This window comes from Lynx rufus, unplaced genomic scaffold (assembly GCF_022079265.1).
Source record: "Lynx rufus isolate CCGP_SWC_20201006 ecotype Redwood Valley unplaced genomic scaffold, mLynRuf1.p SCAF_6, whole genome shotgun sequence".
Taxonomy (NCBI): domain Eukaryota; kingdom Metazoa; phylum Chordata; class Mammalia; order Carnivora; family Felidae; genus Lynx; species Lynx rufus.
In genome coordinates, this window is record NW_025814878.1 from 77,011,173 (window position 1) to 77,028,600 (window position 17,428).

General features: G+C 39.4%; 1 protein-coding gene across 1 annotated transcript; it reads left to right on the plus strand.

Moving 5' to 3' along the window:
* Positions 1-271: 271 nt before the first annotated feature.
* LOC124529143 (uncharacterized) lies at positions 272-5,505 on the plus strand (the record flags this gene model as incomplete). The annotated part of the gene is given in 6 exon segments (XM_047103018.1): positions 272-738; positions 740-1,067; positions 1,183-1,711; positions 1,714-3,198; positions 3,201-4,123; positions 5,452-5,505. Coding segments are annotated over 6 exon segments (3,786 nt in total), but the record flags the coding sequence as incomplete, so codon positions are not given.
* Between the last annotated feature and the right edge of the window lie 11,923 nt (positions 5,506-17,428).

The window sequence follows — 17,428 nt, forward strand, 5'->3', positions numbered from 1 at the left end:
AGACCCTCCACCCTATCATCCCCCTCCCCTCGCACCCCAGGCCCTGCCCGAGGCAGCCGCCCCACCAGTCGTCGCCCCGCTAGTTGCCCCCCTAGGGGAACCGGGAGGACGGGAAGCGGTAGCTGCGCCGGAACCAGGAGGACGGGAGGCAGCAGCCACGCCCAGCCCCATTGAAAATGTAACCAACCACGAGGGGCCACCCGGTCGTACCCGCGGGCGCACCCAGCGTGAGCCGAACTCTCACCTCCCTGACTCCACTGTGGCCCTACCCCTGCGGGAAATAGGACCCCCCCATGAAACAGGCAACCCCCGACTCCAGTATTGGCCTTTTTCCACCAGTGACCTTTACAACTGGAAAACGCAGAACGCTCGATTCTCTGATAACCCTAAAGATCTTATAGCTCTTTTAGACAGTGTCATGTTCACCCACCAGCCCACCTGGGACGACTGTCAGCAGCTTCTCCGCATCCTGTTCACTACAGAGGAGCGAGAGAGGATCCAATTAGAAGCAAGAAAGCTGGTGCCCGGAAATGACGGTCGGCCGACATCTAACCCTGACCTCATTAATGTGGCTTTCCCCCTAACCAGGCCTCCACAGGACGAGTGGGACTACAACACGGCAGAAGGTAGGGGAAGGCTACTCATTTATCGCCAGACTCTAATGGCGGGTCTCCGGGCTGCAGCTCGCAAGCCCACCAATTTGGCTAAGGTATATTCGGTTGTACAGGGAAAGGCAGAGTCCAGCTGCTTACTTAGAGAGATTAATGGAAGCCTTTAGGCAGTTTACCCCCATGGATCCAGAAGTCCCTGAAAACCAGGCTGCAGTCGTTATGTCCTTTGTAAATCAAGCAGCTCCTGACATTAAAAGGAAACTCCAAAGGCTAGAGGATTTAGAAGGTAAACAGATCCAGGATCTGCTCCGTATAGCACAATGGGTCTACAACAACAGGGACACCCCAGAAGAGAGACAGATCAAGGCCACAGAGAAAATGACTAAAGTCCTGGCCGCTATAGTCCAGAAAGAACAGCCACCCCCAGAAGGCATTCAAACAATGCGCCCTCCCAGGGTAAAGAGAAAGGCCATTGGATACTAGAATGCCCAAAAAGAAACAACCCCGCCCCAGCCAAGGGCAATGGCAGCCTAAAATAGCCCCCATACTGTTTACCCAAGATACAGAATAGGGAGGACGGGGTTCAGATCCCCTCCCCGAACCTAGGGTAACATTGCAAGTGGAGGGGACCCGGGTCCAGTTCCTAGTTGATACCGGGGCACAGCACTCAGTTCTGGTCAAGCCCCATGGAAAAGTATCTGAAAAATCATCCTGGGTACAAGGGGCCACTGGAATAAAGAAGTACCCCTGGACAACTCAGAGGACTGTGGACTTAGGAACTGGGAAGGTAACCCACTCCTTCCTGGTCATTCCCGACAGCCCCTGCCCCCTGTTGGGGAGGGATTTGCTTACCAAAATGGGGGCCCAAATTCATTTCCAACCGGGGGGGCCTACAGTGACTGACTTCCACAACCAACCCATATCTGTACTTACTGTGAGACTAGAGGATGAATATAGGCTCCATCAGGAACCCACTCCTCGGGATCAGGGCATCGAGCCTTGGCTTCAACGCTTCCCAGACGCGTGGGCAGAAACAAGTGGTATGGGGTTAGCAAAACATCGCCCAGCCCTATTTATAGAGGTTAAGCCCAGGACGACCCCGTCCGTGTGCGCCAATACCCTATGCCCACGGAAGCCAAAAATGGCATCACACCGCACATCCGCCGCCTCCTTGACTTCGGGGTCCTACGCACCTGCCACTCAGCATGGAATACCCCCCTGCTGCCTGTGCGCAAACCCAATAGCGGGGAATACAGACCAGTGCAGGACCTGAGAGAAGTCAATAAGCGGGTAATGGACATACATCCAACCGTTCCTAACCCCTATACTCTCCTGAGCACCCTCGGCCCAGAAAAACAATGGTATACTGTTCTAGATCTAAAAGATGCTTTTTTCAGCCTACCACTAGCGCCTAAAAGTCAAGAGCTATTTGCATTCGAGTGGACAGATCCAGACAGGGGCATAAATGGCCAGCTCACTTGGACCAGACTGCCACAAGGATTCAAGAACTCTCCGACCCTGTTCGACGAGGCTCTACACGAAGATTTAAGTGAGTACAGACAACAACACCCTAATATAACTCTCCTACAGTATGTTGATGATCTCTTAATAGCTGCCGAGACACCCGAAACCTGCATCCAGGGAACCGAAGGTCTCCTGCGAACTCTGGGAACTTTAGGCTACCGCGCCTCAGCAAAGAAGGCTCAAATCTGCAAGTCAGAGGTAACTTACCTGGGTTACTTACTGAGAGGGGGGCAACGCTGGCTAACGGATGCCCGGAAGGAGACTGTCCTTCGTATTCCCAGACCGCAGACACCACGGCAGGTGAGGGAATTCCTAGGGTCGGCTGGGTTCTGCAGACTATGGATACCAGGGTTTGCTGAATTAGCAAAACTTTTATACCAGGCAACAAAAGATCAACAGCCTTTTAGTTGGACGGAAGAAGCCGAACAGGCCTTCCAACAAATCAAAACTGCTCTGCTATCAGCACCTGCCCTGGGACTCCCCTATGTCTCCAAACCCTTCCACCTATATGTAGATGAAAACCGGGGCATAGCCAAGGTGGTGCTAACCCAGCACTTGGGCCCTTGGCGCAGGCCAGTAGCCTATCTGTCTAAAAAGCTAGATCCAGTGGCTGCCGGATGGCCACCCTGTCTCTGGATGATTGCAGCCACTGCCCTAATGGTAAAGGACGCTGATAAGCTGACCATGGGCCAAGAGCTACGAGTCACCACCCCGCATGCCATCAAGGGCATCGTCAAGCAGCCGCCTGACCGATGGCTGAGCAATGCCCGACTCACTCATTACCAGGGACTGCTGTTGAACACCCTCAGGGTCGTCTTCACCCCCCCAACGGCCCTGAACCCAGCGTCACTGCTGCCAGACCCAGACATGGGAACCCCACTTCATGACTGCGCCAACATACTGGCTCAAGTTTATGGGGTCCGGGAATACTTGCAGGATCAGCCATTATCGGACGCAGACGCCATCTGGTTCCCCGATGGAAGCAGCTTCGTTCACCAGGGACAAAGGTATGCGGGGGTGGCCATGACTTCAGAGACCGAGGTGGTGTGGGCAGAAGCTTTACCCCCGGAACCTCAGCCCAGAAGGCTGAGCTAATAGCCTTAACCCAGGCCCTAAAGTTAGGAAGAGACCACAAGCTAACCGTGTACACTGATAGCCGATATGCCTTCGCCACCACTCATGTAAATGGGGCGATATACAGAGAAAGGGGGCTCCTCACAGCTGAAGGGAAAGACATCAGAAATAAAGAAGAGATTCTAGCCCTGCTAGCAGCCTTATGGGAACCCAAAAAGCTAGCAATTGTACATTGCCCAGGACACCAGAAGACAACCGACCCAATTTCCCGGGGCAACAATTTGGCCGATCAGACTGCAAAAAACATAGCTCGGCCCCCAGCGCAATTGCTGACCCTACAGCTGCCAGACCCCAGACCCCGGGAATTGCCCCCCAGCCCTGAGTATTCAGAAAGTGACATTCAATGGATGAGTAAACTTCCTATGACCCGAATCAAAGATGGCTGGTGGAGAGACTCTAAAAGCAACATTATACTCCCAGATAAACTAGGATGGCAAGTTCTAGAGCGGATCCATCACAGCACCCACTTAGGTTCCCGGCGAATGTTGGACTTACTGAGACAGACTGGACTAAAAATCAGAAATGTCTCTGGTAAGGTCGATCAAGTAGTCACTAAATGTACAGTGTGCCAACTCAACAATGCGAGTAGCAATCCTCAGACAACAGGGGTAAGACAAAGAGGGAGCAGACCGGGGACCTACTGGGAAGTAGATTTCACTGAGGTAAAACCAGGAAAATATGGATATAAGTATTTGCTAGTTTTTGTAGATACCTTTTCCGGATGGACTGAAGCCTTTCCAACCAAGAATGAAATGGCGCAGATGGTAGCCAAAAAGATCCTAGAAGAAATCCTGCCCAGGTATGGTTTTCCAGTAATGATAGGGTCAGACAATGGACCTGCATTCGTCTCTAAGGTAAGTCAGGGACTGGCTTCCATACTTGGGGCTGAGTGGAAATTACATTGTGCATACCGACCCCAAAGCTCAGGACAGGTAGAGAGAATGAACAGAACCTTAAAGGAGACCCTAACTAAATTAACCATGGAGACTGGCGCTAATTGGGTGGTCCTTCTCCCCTACGCTCTGTTCAGGGTGTGTAATTCCCCATACAAACTGGGACTCACACCCTATGAAATAATACATGGTAGACCACCCTGCTTTCTGCTCTAGTGGGACCCCTTATACTCCTTCTCCTCCTCACCCTCGGGCCTTATATTATTAATAAATTAGTTGCCTTTATTAAAGACCGAGTTAACACGATCCAACTGATGGTCCTTAGGACCCAATACCAACCCGTCATTACCGAAACATTTGAGTCAGACACATAAGATCCAAGATTGGCTCTTAAGGCACCAAAGAGAGGGGGGAATGAGAGGCTAAGAGAAAAGTTACCAGGTGTACTCACAACTGCAAAGAAAAATCTTTCCCTTCCCCCACTGTTCCCGAAACCAGCCAGGGCGTGCCCGGTCGTAGTCTGACATAAAGGCAGGAACCAATCAAGTTCTGCTGAGCGTTCAAATTTAAATGTCAGCCTATAACAACTCTGTAACCTCAAAAAAATCCCTAACTTGTTTGTGCCTGTCTATAAATGAAGCTGTAAGATCCTTGCTCGGGGCCTCTTGTGTCACCGGCGACGAGTACACGGAGGACCGGGTTCGAACCTGCAATAAACGACCCTTGCCGCTTGGCTTTGGCTCTGGACTCTGGTGGTTTGTTTTCGGGGGGTCTCTCAAATCGGGGCATATCAGAACAGAATAATTATAAGAATTAACACATTTGCTAAATATAAGGTTATAATAAAAAAGAAAGTGACTTTTTTCTACATTCCAGCAATAAAGATAGAAATTAAAACTTTAAAAACTATTTTCATAATAATACACAAATTATGTATCTAAGAATAAAATACCAGAAAATAGATCACAACTTTATAAGAAGAAAATTAATTTTTTGACAAAAATTAAAGAACACAAATAAAGGGTAACATATTCCATATTTATGCACCAGAAGTCTCATCGTTATAAAGATGTGAGAACAACCTCATCTGAAATGAGGACAAATGTTACATTTTTTTTCTTTTTATTATCTTTGACTTTTTTCCTAGATCTTAGCATACTGATTCTGAAGTTTACATGAAAACATGCATTAATGTAAAAATTGACTCTCTTTAAGAACATAAAATGGAATACTCCTTCTATCACATACGAAGACTTATAAGACTAATTAAGTATGCTTATGTACTCAAGGATGGGTGCAAGAAAAAATCCAGTAAGAACACCTACACATATAAGGAGAGTTAAAGCAAAGGCAGAATAAAAACAGTGGAGAAAGAACAAGGACAGCCTTTTCAAAATATCATGCTTGGGCATCTGTGTGTCTACCTAGGAAAATAAATAATTCGGACCCCACATCACTGACACAAAAATACATTCCAGGCATATCACAGAACTATATGTGAGATGTAAGATGAGAATGCTTTTACAAGGCAATGTAAGCAAGCATCTTTATGGAAGCATCTGGAAGAAAGATTTCTTAAACAGTGCACAAAACACAGTATCAATATGAGGAAAAGGTTTATAAATTTAACTACATTAAAAGTAAGAACTTTTGAAAACATTTCCCAATGAATACGTATATCGAATCATCACATTAAGCACCTTAAATATATACAATTTGTATTTGTACTTATACCTCAATAAAGCTGATAACATAAAATAAGCAAACAAACAAAAATAAACACACAAACAACACTGGGAGAGTAAAAAGGCAAGTCACATATTAGTAGAAATTTGTAACCCTGTAACTGACAAAGAACTTATATCCAGATTTTATAAATTATAAATCAATAAGAAAAAAATTTAAAAGAAGAATTACCAGTACTAAAAGACAGAGAGACTTGAATAGGCACTCCAAATAAGAGATACTAAAAGTCCAGGAAACATGATAACATCTCAAAAGAAGTAGAAAAATGTATATTAAAACTACCGTGAGAAGCAACCACTGGCCACCAAATGGTTAAAATGAGAAAGACCAAGACTAACAACTACTGCCAAGTAGTGAAGCTACAGGAACACACATACATCAGTAATGGAACAATCTGTTCGGAAAACAATTTGGCATTATTGGAATGCATACCCTAAAACCAAGTAAGTCCACTTCTAGGTTAGTTATGCAGCAGAGTACTAGGAACTATATATATTTATGTTCATAACAAAAGCATTTATAACATTCACAAAATAGAAACAATCCAAATAATCATCACAAATATATTATGCAATTAATTTTTACATATCCATACAATGGAGATTGGGTGAACTGCAGCTATGTGTATGGTGTGATCATATAAAGGTAATACTAAATGACAATAGACACTAATTAACATATTATATTGTTTCACTTATAAACACTACACAAAAGTGGTAAAATTAAAGATTAGTGTAGAAACTCTTCCAAAGAGGAGGTGATAAATAGGAAAAGCAAGGAAGTGATTTTCATAAAAGTCAGGATAATGGTTAACACTAGGGGAAAGCAAGAGATATGACTGAGAACGAGGTATATGAAGAGCTGGTCTGGACTACAGGCAATAGTCAATTTCCTAACCAGGATAGCGGTCACCACAGGTTTTCATTTTATAATGCATTAACATGACCATATATGTTTCTTTGCATTTTTTGGCATGTATGCTAAAAGTATAAAATGTGTGTTAAAATGGTAAAAATTACATATTTGTTTCAAAGTATGTTGGGGAAATTAATTTTTTGTTTTATTTATTTATTTTGACAGAGAGAGTGAGCGAGCAGGAGAGGAACAGAAAAAGAGAGAATCCCAAGCAGGCTCCACACTGTCAGCACGGAGCCCCACACAGGGCTCGAATTCACCAACCACAAGATCATGACCTGAGCAGAAATCAAGAGTCGGGTGCTTAACTGACTGAGCCACCCAGGCTCCCCAGGGGAAACCAATTTACTAACATGTTTTCATATGTATTACTAAAACAAAATAAGAATATTAGAATGAAGTTTGGGTAAAGAAGGGAATATTGTTACAGTTTATCTTATTATATCCTCAGGAAGTTCTAACATGTTTACCGAAGAAACAAATATATAAAAAGAAATAAATCCAAATATGTTTCTCAGTTGTCTCAGTCTTACGGATGGGAATAAGCACTGGTATTTTCTTCTGTGCATGTTTATGATGAGTAAATACAATGTAAGAGATAAGTTTCCTATTGCTACTGCCATTGGGGAGCATGTGAATCATCCAGTCTCTTGAAGATCAGTTTAAGATTACTAATTTTCAGACTCTAATTTTGAGGAGAGTGTATTATTACTTTAGCATATTACTAAACAGAATTTTCTAAGATGTCATATTGATAGACCTTTTGCAAACATCCTAAAGGAAAAGTTGCATCCTTTCCTTTGAGCTGTTCCAGCAATTTTTCTACTTCATTATTTCTCAGTTAAATAATACTGCAATTTAGGGGTGCCTGGGTGGCTTAGTCAGTTAAGCCTCTGACTTCAGCTCAGGTCATGATCTCCTGATTTGTGAGTTCAAGCCTCACCTCAGGCTCTGTGCTGACAGCTTGGAGCCTGGAGCCTGCTCGGATTCTGTGTCTCCCTCTCTCCCTCTGTCCCTACCCTGCTCATGCTCTATATCTCTCTCTGTCTCTCAATAATAAATAAACATTAAAAACAATTAAAAAATAATAATACTGCAATTTAAAATCCAGTAATCCACATTTGACTGATTACTAATCTCTCATATACAAATTATGCATATTCTTGACATGTTGAAAGTAACATAATATAAATGAGGTCTGATATATGAATTAATGCATATCCATCTTTCATACTTGTTGCACTTATTTATGCTATTCTATATAGTTTTCAAAGGAGAACTGACCAGTTTTCTGTCAAATTATTGTGATTCATTTATAAAATGTTATATTTAGCTAATACGGAGAAGTATCAGTTTTTCAATAGAGTGTAGAAAGATTGTTCTAACAGATCTGACCAAATGTGATATGTAAATGCTTCTGATTATTTAAGTGTATAAGACCAACTTAAACCTAAAATCAAGCCCATCCATAAAAATACCTGACACTTAATGCATTGCTCATTGACCATTTCCTGTTCCAACCTGATATTCATGGAATAAAAATAACCGACAAAATAATCACTAGATCATTCACCATGCAAATTTAAGTATTACTCCTCTAATTTCATAGAAAACTAAGCCCTCCCCACCAAAAAAATTATTAATTTAACCAAAGTCATATAGCAAGGAAGTTGCAGATAGGGGATGAAAACAAAGTTGTTTTGTTTCCAAATCAATGCTGGTTGTGTTTTCAAAGATAACTTTTTCATCTCAAACTTTCTGGAAATCTGTAAGTTTGTTGTTCATTGTTTAGCTTTTTGCTTCTGTTTTTGTTTTGTTTGTTTTTTATTTTAGGAATGAAAACTTCTCTTTTCAAATGACATAAATACTGGTTCTAAACTGTTTCCCAGGGGAAAGTTCAGTATGGTATGTTTCTCACACTGAATTAATTATACAAATAATACTTCAAAACGTAGATTATCTAAACTGGTATAAACAAAAATAGACCTAAATCTCTGTATACTTAGTACATAAGGACATGAATGTATTTCCTTTTCTGAATAGAAATTTAGTTTATTTAAAAATTCAAATAATTATTTCTTTCATAGTTTCTCATCCAAATGCAAACTTTCATTTAAGTAGTAGTCATTAGATTTACATATCACAGAGGAATCACAGAGGAAATATGCTATGAAATTATACAAACACTTTATTCTGATCTCAGCTATAAAACATAATTATTTGGTAAATGTCCTGTACAAATAAGAATATTTGCTAATTAAGTCTGTACAATAAAATGTAGGAGGTCATTTCTTCGGGATTATGTGTCATTCTGCAAGACCCTGTTGATAGAATGAAAGCTTGATGATTACTGTTCCACTAATCTCCCAAACCTATAATTCTGTATTCAGTAAATGCTAGTTCAATTTTTCTTTGCTTCAGTTACTTAAGTAAATGCTTAAGTAAAGTTTTCACTACATGTGTATTGCCCTGAATCTCCATAGTTACATGAAAATTATACTTATTAATATCTTTCTAGTAGTGTGCCCGGCTGAGAGCATGGCTGTAGCAAGCACTTGTACTGTCGTTCAGTGGTTAACATGATGGCAACTTATACTATAGAAGGGTAACACCATGGTATAAGTTTAAAGCTGTATCTTTATGTATTTTTTAATGCCACACTCCATTCTTCTGTTCGTATCCCTAAAATTCCATAGCAGACTATCGCAGTTAACTAGTCTCTGACCTCAGCTATTCTGTAGTCATTTTCCCAGGGAAGAACTTAGGCTTTTTCTGGTCTGGGCATTATGAGGCATTTCTGATCATATAAAAAAGGGTTGAGGAGAGTATAATCAAAGAGTATAATCAAATGTGAAGCTAAATAATGATACTTTGATTACTCAATACTCCTACAAATATTCCATTAGAATTTCTTAATTAAATCTCCACCCTGGCTCCTCAGAGTTTAAGACAAAGGGCAGCTAACATTGTTTAGAGGGACAAAATAGTACAGAGTGGAAATTTTCATCTGACCTCAGTGTACAAAAATATCTTCTGGATTTTTCCCTCTGATTTATAAGATCTATGTTTAGAAATATGGCTATGGGATGACTTTGCAAAATAGCACTCTGAAAAAACACATAGTCAGTGCTTAGGCAACTCTTACTAGCTCTTATCTAGGACAAGTGCTTAAGTATGTTTTTTTCTTAATTCAAAGTCATTATTCCAGTTTGAAAGTACTCTTTAGTCTTCATAATAATCCTCTGACTATACAAAAAAGTTATCTTACATATCTGTATTTGTTCTGAAATAAAAGATGCTGCTGTCTTTCTTATTACTTGAACACTTGGAAAGAAATCATGAAAATGTTCCAAGACAATTCTGTGACTTTATAACCGAAGGGTGGAAGCTCTTCAACAAAATTCCTGCTTCTTAGCTGTCAGAGCTCTAAGAAAAGAAGAAATCTGGGAACAAGTTTTCATAGATACCATAGCCCCTGTTCTCAACAAGTTTCAGTATCCAATGGAAGATTTAGAGAACACAAATACTTTACATACAAATATATGATTTACATATACACAACACACTTTATATCCATTCATGTATGTATGCATATATATGATACACACACACACACACACACACACATATATATATATATATATACTCTATTCAGAATATGTAATCTTAGAATATGAGTACTTTGTAACCACAGTGTATAAAACATTTTGCAATCATATGGTGGACTAGGCAGAATGAACTGAACTGGAGAAGTTTACTGAGATAATCTGAGAAAATTAGGGAGGTGGAACATTATTTTTTGCATTTTTTTTAAAAGGAAGATTTTGGTACCTGTTATGTCTAATAAGTACCATGTATAAGTGTTTGTCCTAGACCTAAAAGTTGCTTAAGTCAGAAATATGCATAATAGACATCTTGAATGATAAACAGAATGGGATAAAGAGAATGATAAAGAGAATGGGATAAAGAGAATGATGAAGAGAAAAGCATATGACTATGGCATAAGAGAACTACAAATGGTGAATTATAATGGTGTTAGCATTGGATTTTGCTTGTTCATTTACAGAAGGCACAGTCTTCATGGGTCAGCTAAGTTCAGTAAAAACTAGAAGGTAGAAGAGGTGCTCAAAAAGGAAGCTGAGGATACATGCTGATCACCTTGCCACAGTTTGGGTGAACACGGTTGAAAGATTTTGGGTAGCACAGAAGGAGTTCACAGATCACAGCAGCACAAAGGTAGGAGTTCCATTAATAACGGGCCACTGTGAAATCTCAGAAATCTCACAATGCCTAAGTTAAATGTGCATAGACCATGGTGGGGTTTGTTATGACAGTTTCTTAGAAGAGAGTGGGTGCTCATTCTTGTTCTAAAGTGACCCCAGTAAGATGGCTTCATAGAAGCCCTCCCCTCATACAGTGTCTGGCAGTGATTGATGGCTTTAAAAGGAAATAGCACAAGGGATGAGAATCAACAAATGAACTTGAACTGGTAGTTATAGATGGACAAGCTCAGGACAGACATGACAGTGAAGAGAATACTGCTAATAGGTATGATTGAAGAGAAAATTAGTAGGTAGAGTGCCTTTGAAGGAGACAGAAGGGTCTAGATATAGTAAAAGGAAAAAGGCTGAATCCATATACAATACTAGAGACCATGCCTTGACTGATTTCTCTATCCTCCATCACTTGGATAGAAATAGACGGCTGAGGGACCAAGCTATCATACAACTCCATGACCAGGTTCCTGGCCATTTTTTTGAGTTTTTCTCAACTTCTTTCTGTATAAAGCAAGGCCTGATAAATTGCTCCATCAGAGAGATTGGCAAACTATGGTTCGCAGGCCAAATCCAGTCTACCACATGTTTTTTTTTGCAAAGAAATAGTTTTGTGGGAACACAGCCATGCTATTCACTTCCATTTTGCCTACGGCTTCTCTCACATTATGATGGCACAGTTGAGAAGCAGCAGAAACAATATGACTGGCAAATTCAAAAATATTCACCATATGGCCGGCCCCTTACAAAAAAAAATGTGATGACTCCTCTGCTCCCTCTCTTTGTTACATCTGAAATAGAGTTACATGCCAATTGACATATTTACTTCTATAGCTTGCAAATTAGAAATAGGGGCTAGATTTTTTAGCTCAATTATTTTGCCTCACTTAACTGGACAAACTTGAGACATATTAAAACATCATAGAGGTCACTAATTTTGTGATTAGTAGATAGTATTTTGCCTTTTCTCATGATGTTTATGAACAAATTTGAAGATTATTCTGACGATGAAAATTTTGAAGTTTATTCTTTCCCTTAAATATGAGATAATTATGAGTCCAAATATGAGATCATCAAAAAAAGAATTGTATTTCTATTTGTATTAAACTAGGAGCTAAAAAGGCCAATTATTTGCATAAAGTGGGTGAAATTGGTGAGGTGTAAACAGTATGTGTTAAATTTCTAGTTTTAATTCCACACCAAACTAGTTACACTGCATTTTAAAACACTTCCAGATATAACAAAATTCCTAAATACAACAAAATTCCTAAATATCTGTTGGTGGAAGGAAACCATGATACCATCAGTTTGAGGCAGCCATTATAGAGAATAACTTAAAAATATAATAATGATGTTAGCTACACTATAGTGAGCATAGCACACATATAGAGAGGTGAGTCACTGTTGTTAACTGTGTGTCTACTTTATTCAAATGAAAAAAAATGTTTTAAGCTATAATGAGGAAAGTTCACAGAAGTAAGCTAAGTCACATTAAAAAAACCCCTATGTCCTATGAAATACTAGGTGAAAGGTAATAAAAAATAATTACATCTTTCGAAGGGGCACATGCACCCCAATGTTTATAGCAGCACTATCAACAATAGCCAAAGCATAGAAAGAGCCCAAATGCCCATCAACAGATGAATGGATATAGAGGATGTGGTATATATATATATATATATATATATATATATATATACACAATGGAGTATTACTCAGCGATCAAAAAGAATGAAATCTTGTCATTTGCAACCACGTGAAGGTAACTAGAGGGTATTATGCTAAGCGAAATTAGTCAGAGAAAGACAAATATCACATGACTTCACTCATATGAGAACTTTAGACACAGAACAGGTGAACATAAGGGAAGGGAAGCAAAAATAACATAAAAACAGAGGGGGACAAAACATAAGAGACTCTTAAATATGGAGAACAGAGGGTTACTGGAGGGACTGTGGGAGGGGGATGGGCTGAATGGATAAGGGGCATTAAGGAATCTACTCCTGAAATCATTGTTGCACTATATGTTAACTTGGATATAAATTAAAAATATAAAATAAAATTAAATAATTAATTAATTAAAAATAATTTATAAAATTATGAAAATGATAGCATTATTTATAGAAATATTTGCTATCAGTCAAAAGTCCACATTCCACATAAATATAAAATTATTGGATACATTATTAAACAAAAAAACTATTAAAATAAATTAATATTGTAAGACAGCAGAAAAATAACAGCTAAATTCATCTAGAAAAAAGCAGAAAGAAGGAGAGAAAGGAAACAAATTGATGAGATTGATTTAGAGCTTCACAATAAGAATGGTCATTGTAAAGTGAGAAAATTATTATTATTTACAGGTAATACTTGTCTGCATAGGGCACACGACACAAATCTTGCAAAAATCGATGTAAAGTTGTTTTTTAATTCAAGTTAGTTAACACACACAGTATACTCTTGGCTTCAGAAAAAAATGTCAATCAAAGTTTTAAAAAATATGATAAGCTATCTACATACAGAATAAATATTCACAAATTAAAATTTATTTACATGCAACAAAAATCTCAGAAAATCTAATGGGAATATAATATTGTTTTTTAAAAAGTCAACCAAGTTATTTAAAATAACCTGTAACTTGGGGCACCTGGGTGGCTCGGTTGGTTGAGTGCCTGACTTCAGCTTGGGTCATGATCTCAAAGTTTGTGAGTTCAAGCCCCACATCAGGCTCTGTGCTGACAGTCCAGAGCCTGGAGCCTGCTTCAGATTCTGTGTCTTTCTCTCACTGCCCCTCCCCCACTCATGCTCTGTCTCTCTCTCTCTCTCTCAAAAATAGACATTAAAATTTTTTAAAAATAAATAAAAATAAAAATAAAATAACCTGTAACCATCTTAACAAGAAATACAAGAAACATAAATAGCTCTAAAATACTTCCTAGGGGTTCTTAAAAGAAGACATATAAAGGGGAGAACAGAGGTTTATATTCCTGAATATCCATGATATTGTAAAACTTCTTCCCATAAATACTTATAAGTACTTAATGTACATGCAACTAAAAATCTCCCTAGATTTTTTTAATTACTTTGAAGTTCATCTGGATGGATTAAACAGGAGTAAACATATTTGTTTTCCCCTGAAACAGTGAAGAATGAGACAATCTTATCTCAATAGCATATTAAAATGTAATTCAAAGGCAAAATAATTAGGCTTTCAGTTGTAGGTAGTGGATTACACATATGCATTTTCTTTTGCTCTTTTCTCAATGCCCGGAAATAACTGTAAAAAGATGGTTTTTTTGTTGTTTGTTTGTTTTCTTTAGTCACAAAATTGCAGCAATAAAGATACTGGAGGAAGAGATGACAGAAACAAAATTCAAGAAGCTTAAAAGAAGAAGATGAGTGGTAAATGACTTAGCAGAATACAAACAAGTGAATCCTAAGCAGGCAGTGTAGTGAGTCCAGTTGTACCGCAGAACGTCCTGAATGAAGGCTCACTAAAGCTCCTGTTTACAGTAAGTGCTGGTCTCTCACCCCCAAGTGTGCCAGTGGCTCTCAGGCCAGAATTCTGTTATCTTCACTAGAAAAAAACCCCTCAGTCTTGTAAAAAAGGTAAGTAAGAAGGGCTTCTCTGCCTGGAATCAGGGAGGGGCTATAGAAGCCTAATTTCTTTTTAACTGTACTTTTTTTTTTTTTTAACGTTTATTTATTTTTGAGACAGAGAGAGGCAGAGCATGAACGGGGGAGGGGCAGAGAGAGAGGGAGACACAGAATCGGAAGCAAGCTCCAGGCTCGGAGCCATCAGCCCAGAGCCCGACGCTGGGCTCGAACTCACGGACCACGAGATCGTGACCTGAGTCGAAGTCGGACGCTTAACCGACTGAGCCACCCAGGCGCCCCTTTTAGTTGTACTTTTAACCAATCCTGTTTGCCCCACTTTCATCCCTAATGGATGAAATTCCACCCATTCTTCAGACCATGGGTCAAACATTAGGGTTGTGGTAAACAGGGGCCTTAGTGATTCTTTACCCAGTGAAATACTGACACATCTCGTATGATTTCTCCACTGAGGTCCAGGAAAGTTGGCATTTTATACCCTACAGACAGGTGATTGAAAGATCCCTTTCCAGGGGATGTGACTAACCCAAGAGAAAAAGTTCTAAAGATACCCTGGGGCAAAGCAACTCTCCTCAAATTAAGTCGTGTAGTCAGATTAAACCCTAATGCTCTAGGGCTTCCATCATACACAAAGAATTAAATTGTCTTCTCTGAATCTAGAATGATTCTAGTTAAATAACTCCCTTGGGGCAAATGAAAATTTGCCAACATTATATAATGTTCTGCAGAACCAGTTTCTCTCTCAGAGCCCTATTGAGAAAGTCCAGGCCTACAATGAAATCCCCAGTTTACAAAACCCACCCGTGCATAGAAAATGTTAATTAGCTTCTTTGGGTTCTACTCTACTGTATGAAAATAGGTGAGGAGAATATCTGAGGAAATATTGTAACACAAGAAGTAGAGGCCGAAACAAACAGTCAAATAAGCAAACAAAGAGGAGAAAATAAAACATATAAAAGCAGACTATACGAGATTTCCAAAATATTGCATCTATGAAACAAGAACAAAGTGCTTTGATAAATGAATATTTGAGAAAAAAAAAAGGACTTTGGAAATCATAAATGTGTTAGCAGAAATGAAAAAACTTAACATAATAATTGGAATATAAAATTAATATGATATCCTGAGAAATGGAACAAAAATAGAAAAATGAAGAAAGGCATTAAAAAGATTTTTTTTAAGTAAGTTCAGCCCAGAAGTTCCATAAGGCAAATGAGAGTTCTAAAAAGAGAAAATCAGGAAAAAGAATGATCAAAGATTTTTGCAGAAGTAGGATCATAGTCTCCATTTTGAGATGACCCATTGAATAGTCAATACAATGGAAAAAAATGAACTCATAGTAAAGGTGCAGTTTCATGCAGCCTGAAAATTTAGGGAACATAGAAGAATAATCCAACAAGAACCATTACAAAGGCTAACAAATCAGAATGTCAACAACAACACTAGAAATTTAACCACAAGGTGGTATTGCCATTAAGATTCCAGAATGATAATTATTTTCAACCTAGAATTCTATCCCCAGCCATACTAACATGAACATGACAGAGCAGAATAGAAAATACTTTCAGATATAAAATACCTCCCAAATCTTATCTTCCATGCCACCTTTCTCAGGAAGAAACTGAGAAGAAATCAAGAAAGAGGAAGTCATGGGATTTAGAAAATAGAAGAACAAAGACACAAGAAAGAGGCAAAGGGAAAGGATAATGGTAAAGGGAGATTCCAAGACCATAGCCTTGCAGCAGCCAATCCTAGCTGAAGCAGGTCAGGATGTAGGGAAAACATCTGGAAGAAGATGGAATTAATAAAATACTGCTACATTTAAAAGCATTGAGAGGTGGGGCACCCTGGGTGTCTCAGCAGGTAAGCGTCAACTCTTGATTTTGGCTCAGGTCATGATCTCACGATTCATGAGTTTGAGCCCCTCATCAGGCTCTGTGCTGAAAGTGTGGAGCCTGTTTGGGATTCTCTCTCTCCCTCTCTCTCCTGTCCCTCCCTGCTTGCTCTCTCTCTCCCTCTCTCTCTCTCAAAAATAAATAAATGAACTTTAAAATACATATATTAAAAACATTGAGAGGTGATTTATGCAATGGAAGAGATTTGAGGAACATACTGCATAGAAACAAATGAGGATGATTATTAACTTAGCGGGGGGAAAGTTGTTGTATAGGAATGTAGTGGTTCTTTTGTGAATTCATTTTACATAGTCAAATATGTAAAAAATGAAAAAAAAAAAAAGAAAACAATCTGGCCAGTGTTATGACCTGAGCACTTTGGGAGCACTGGGAGACAGTATTTATACATGTAAGTGATAGAATAGTAGAGAGAATGATAGTACTTATTTTCAAGAGCGCAAAATCAATAGATAACAATATATCACGAAGCACATAGTTTACAGATACAGAGATAAATACAAAAGAAACAAGGAGTGGCAAAGACTTGCCCCTGGCAGCACATATGCATTACCTCCCCCTATTCTGTGTGTTCTAGTGTCTCCTGCCTCCAGAGTCTGACAGGGTTCTTCCTGAGTCTCCACTCCTTTTCATACATTAACTACTACTCCATTTTTAGCTCTCATGCAATTGTCACTTCCTCAGAAAAGTCTTCCTGAGCATTCAGAAAGTCCAAACTATTTCAGATTTTCCTATTTTGTCCCTCACAGCATTGTCAACTCTTTGTAAAATATATCACGATTCCAATTGTAACTTATATTGTG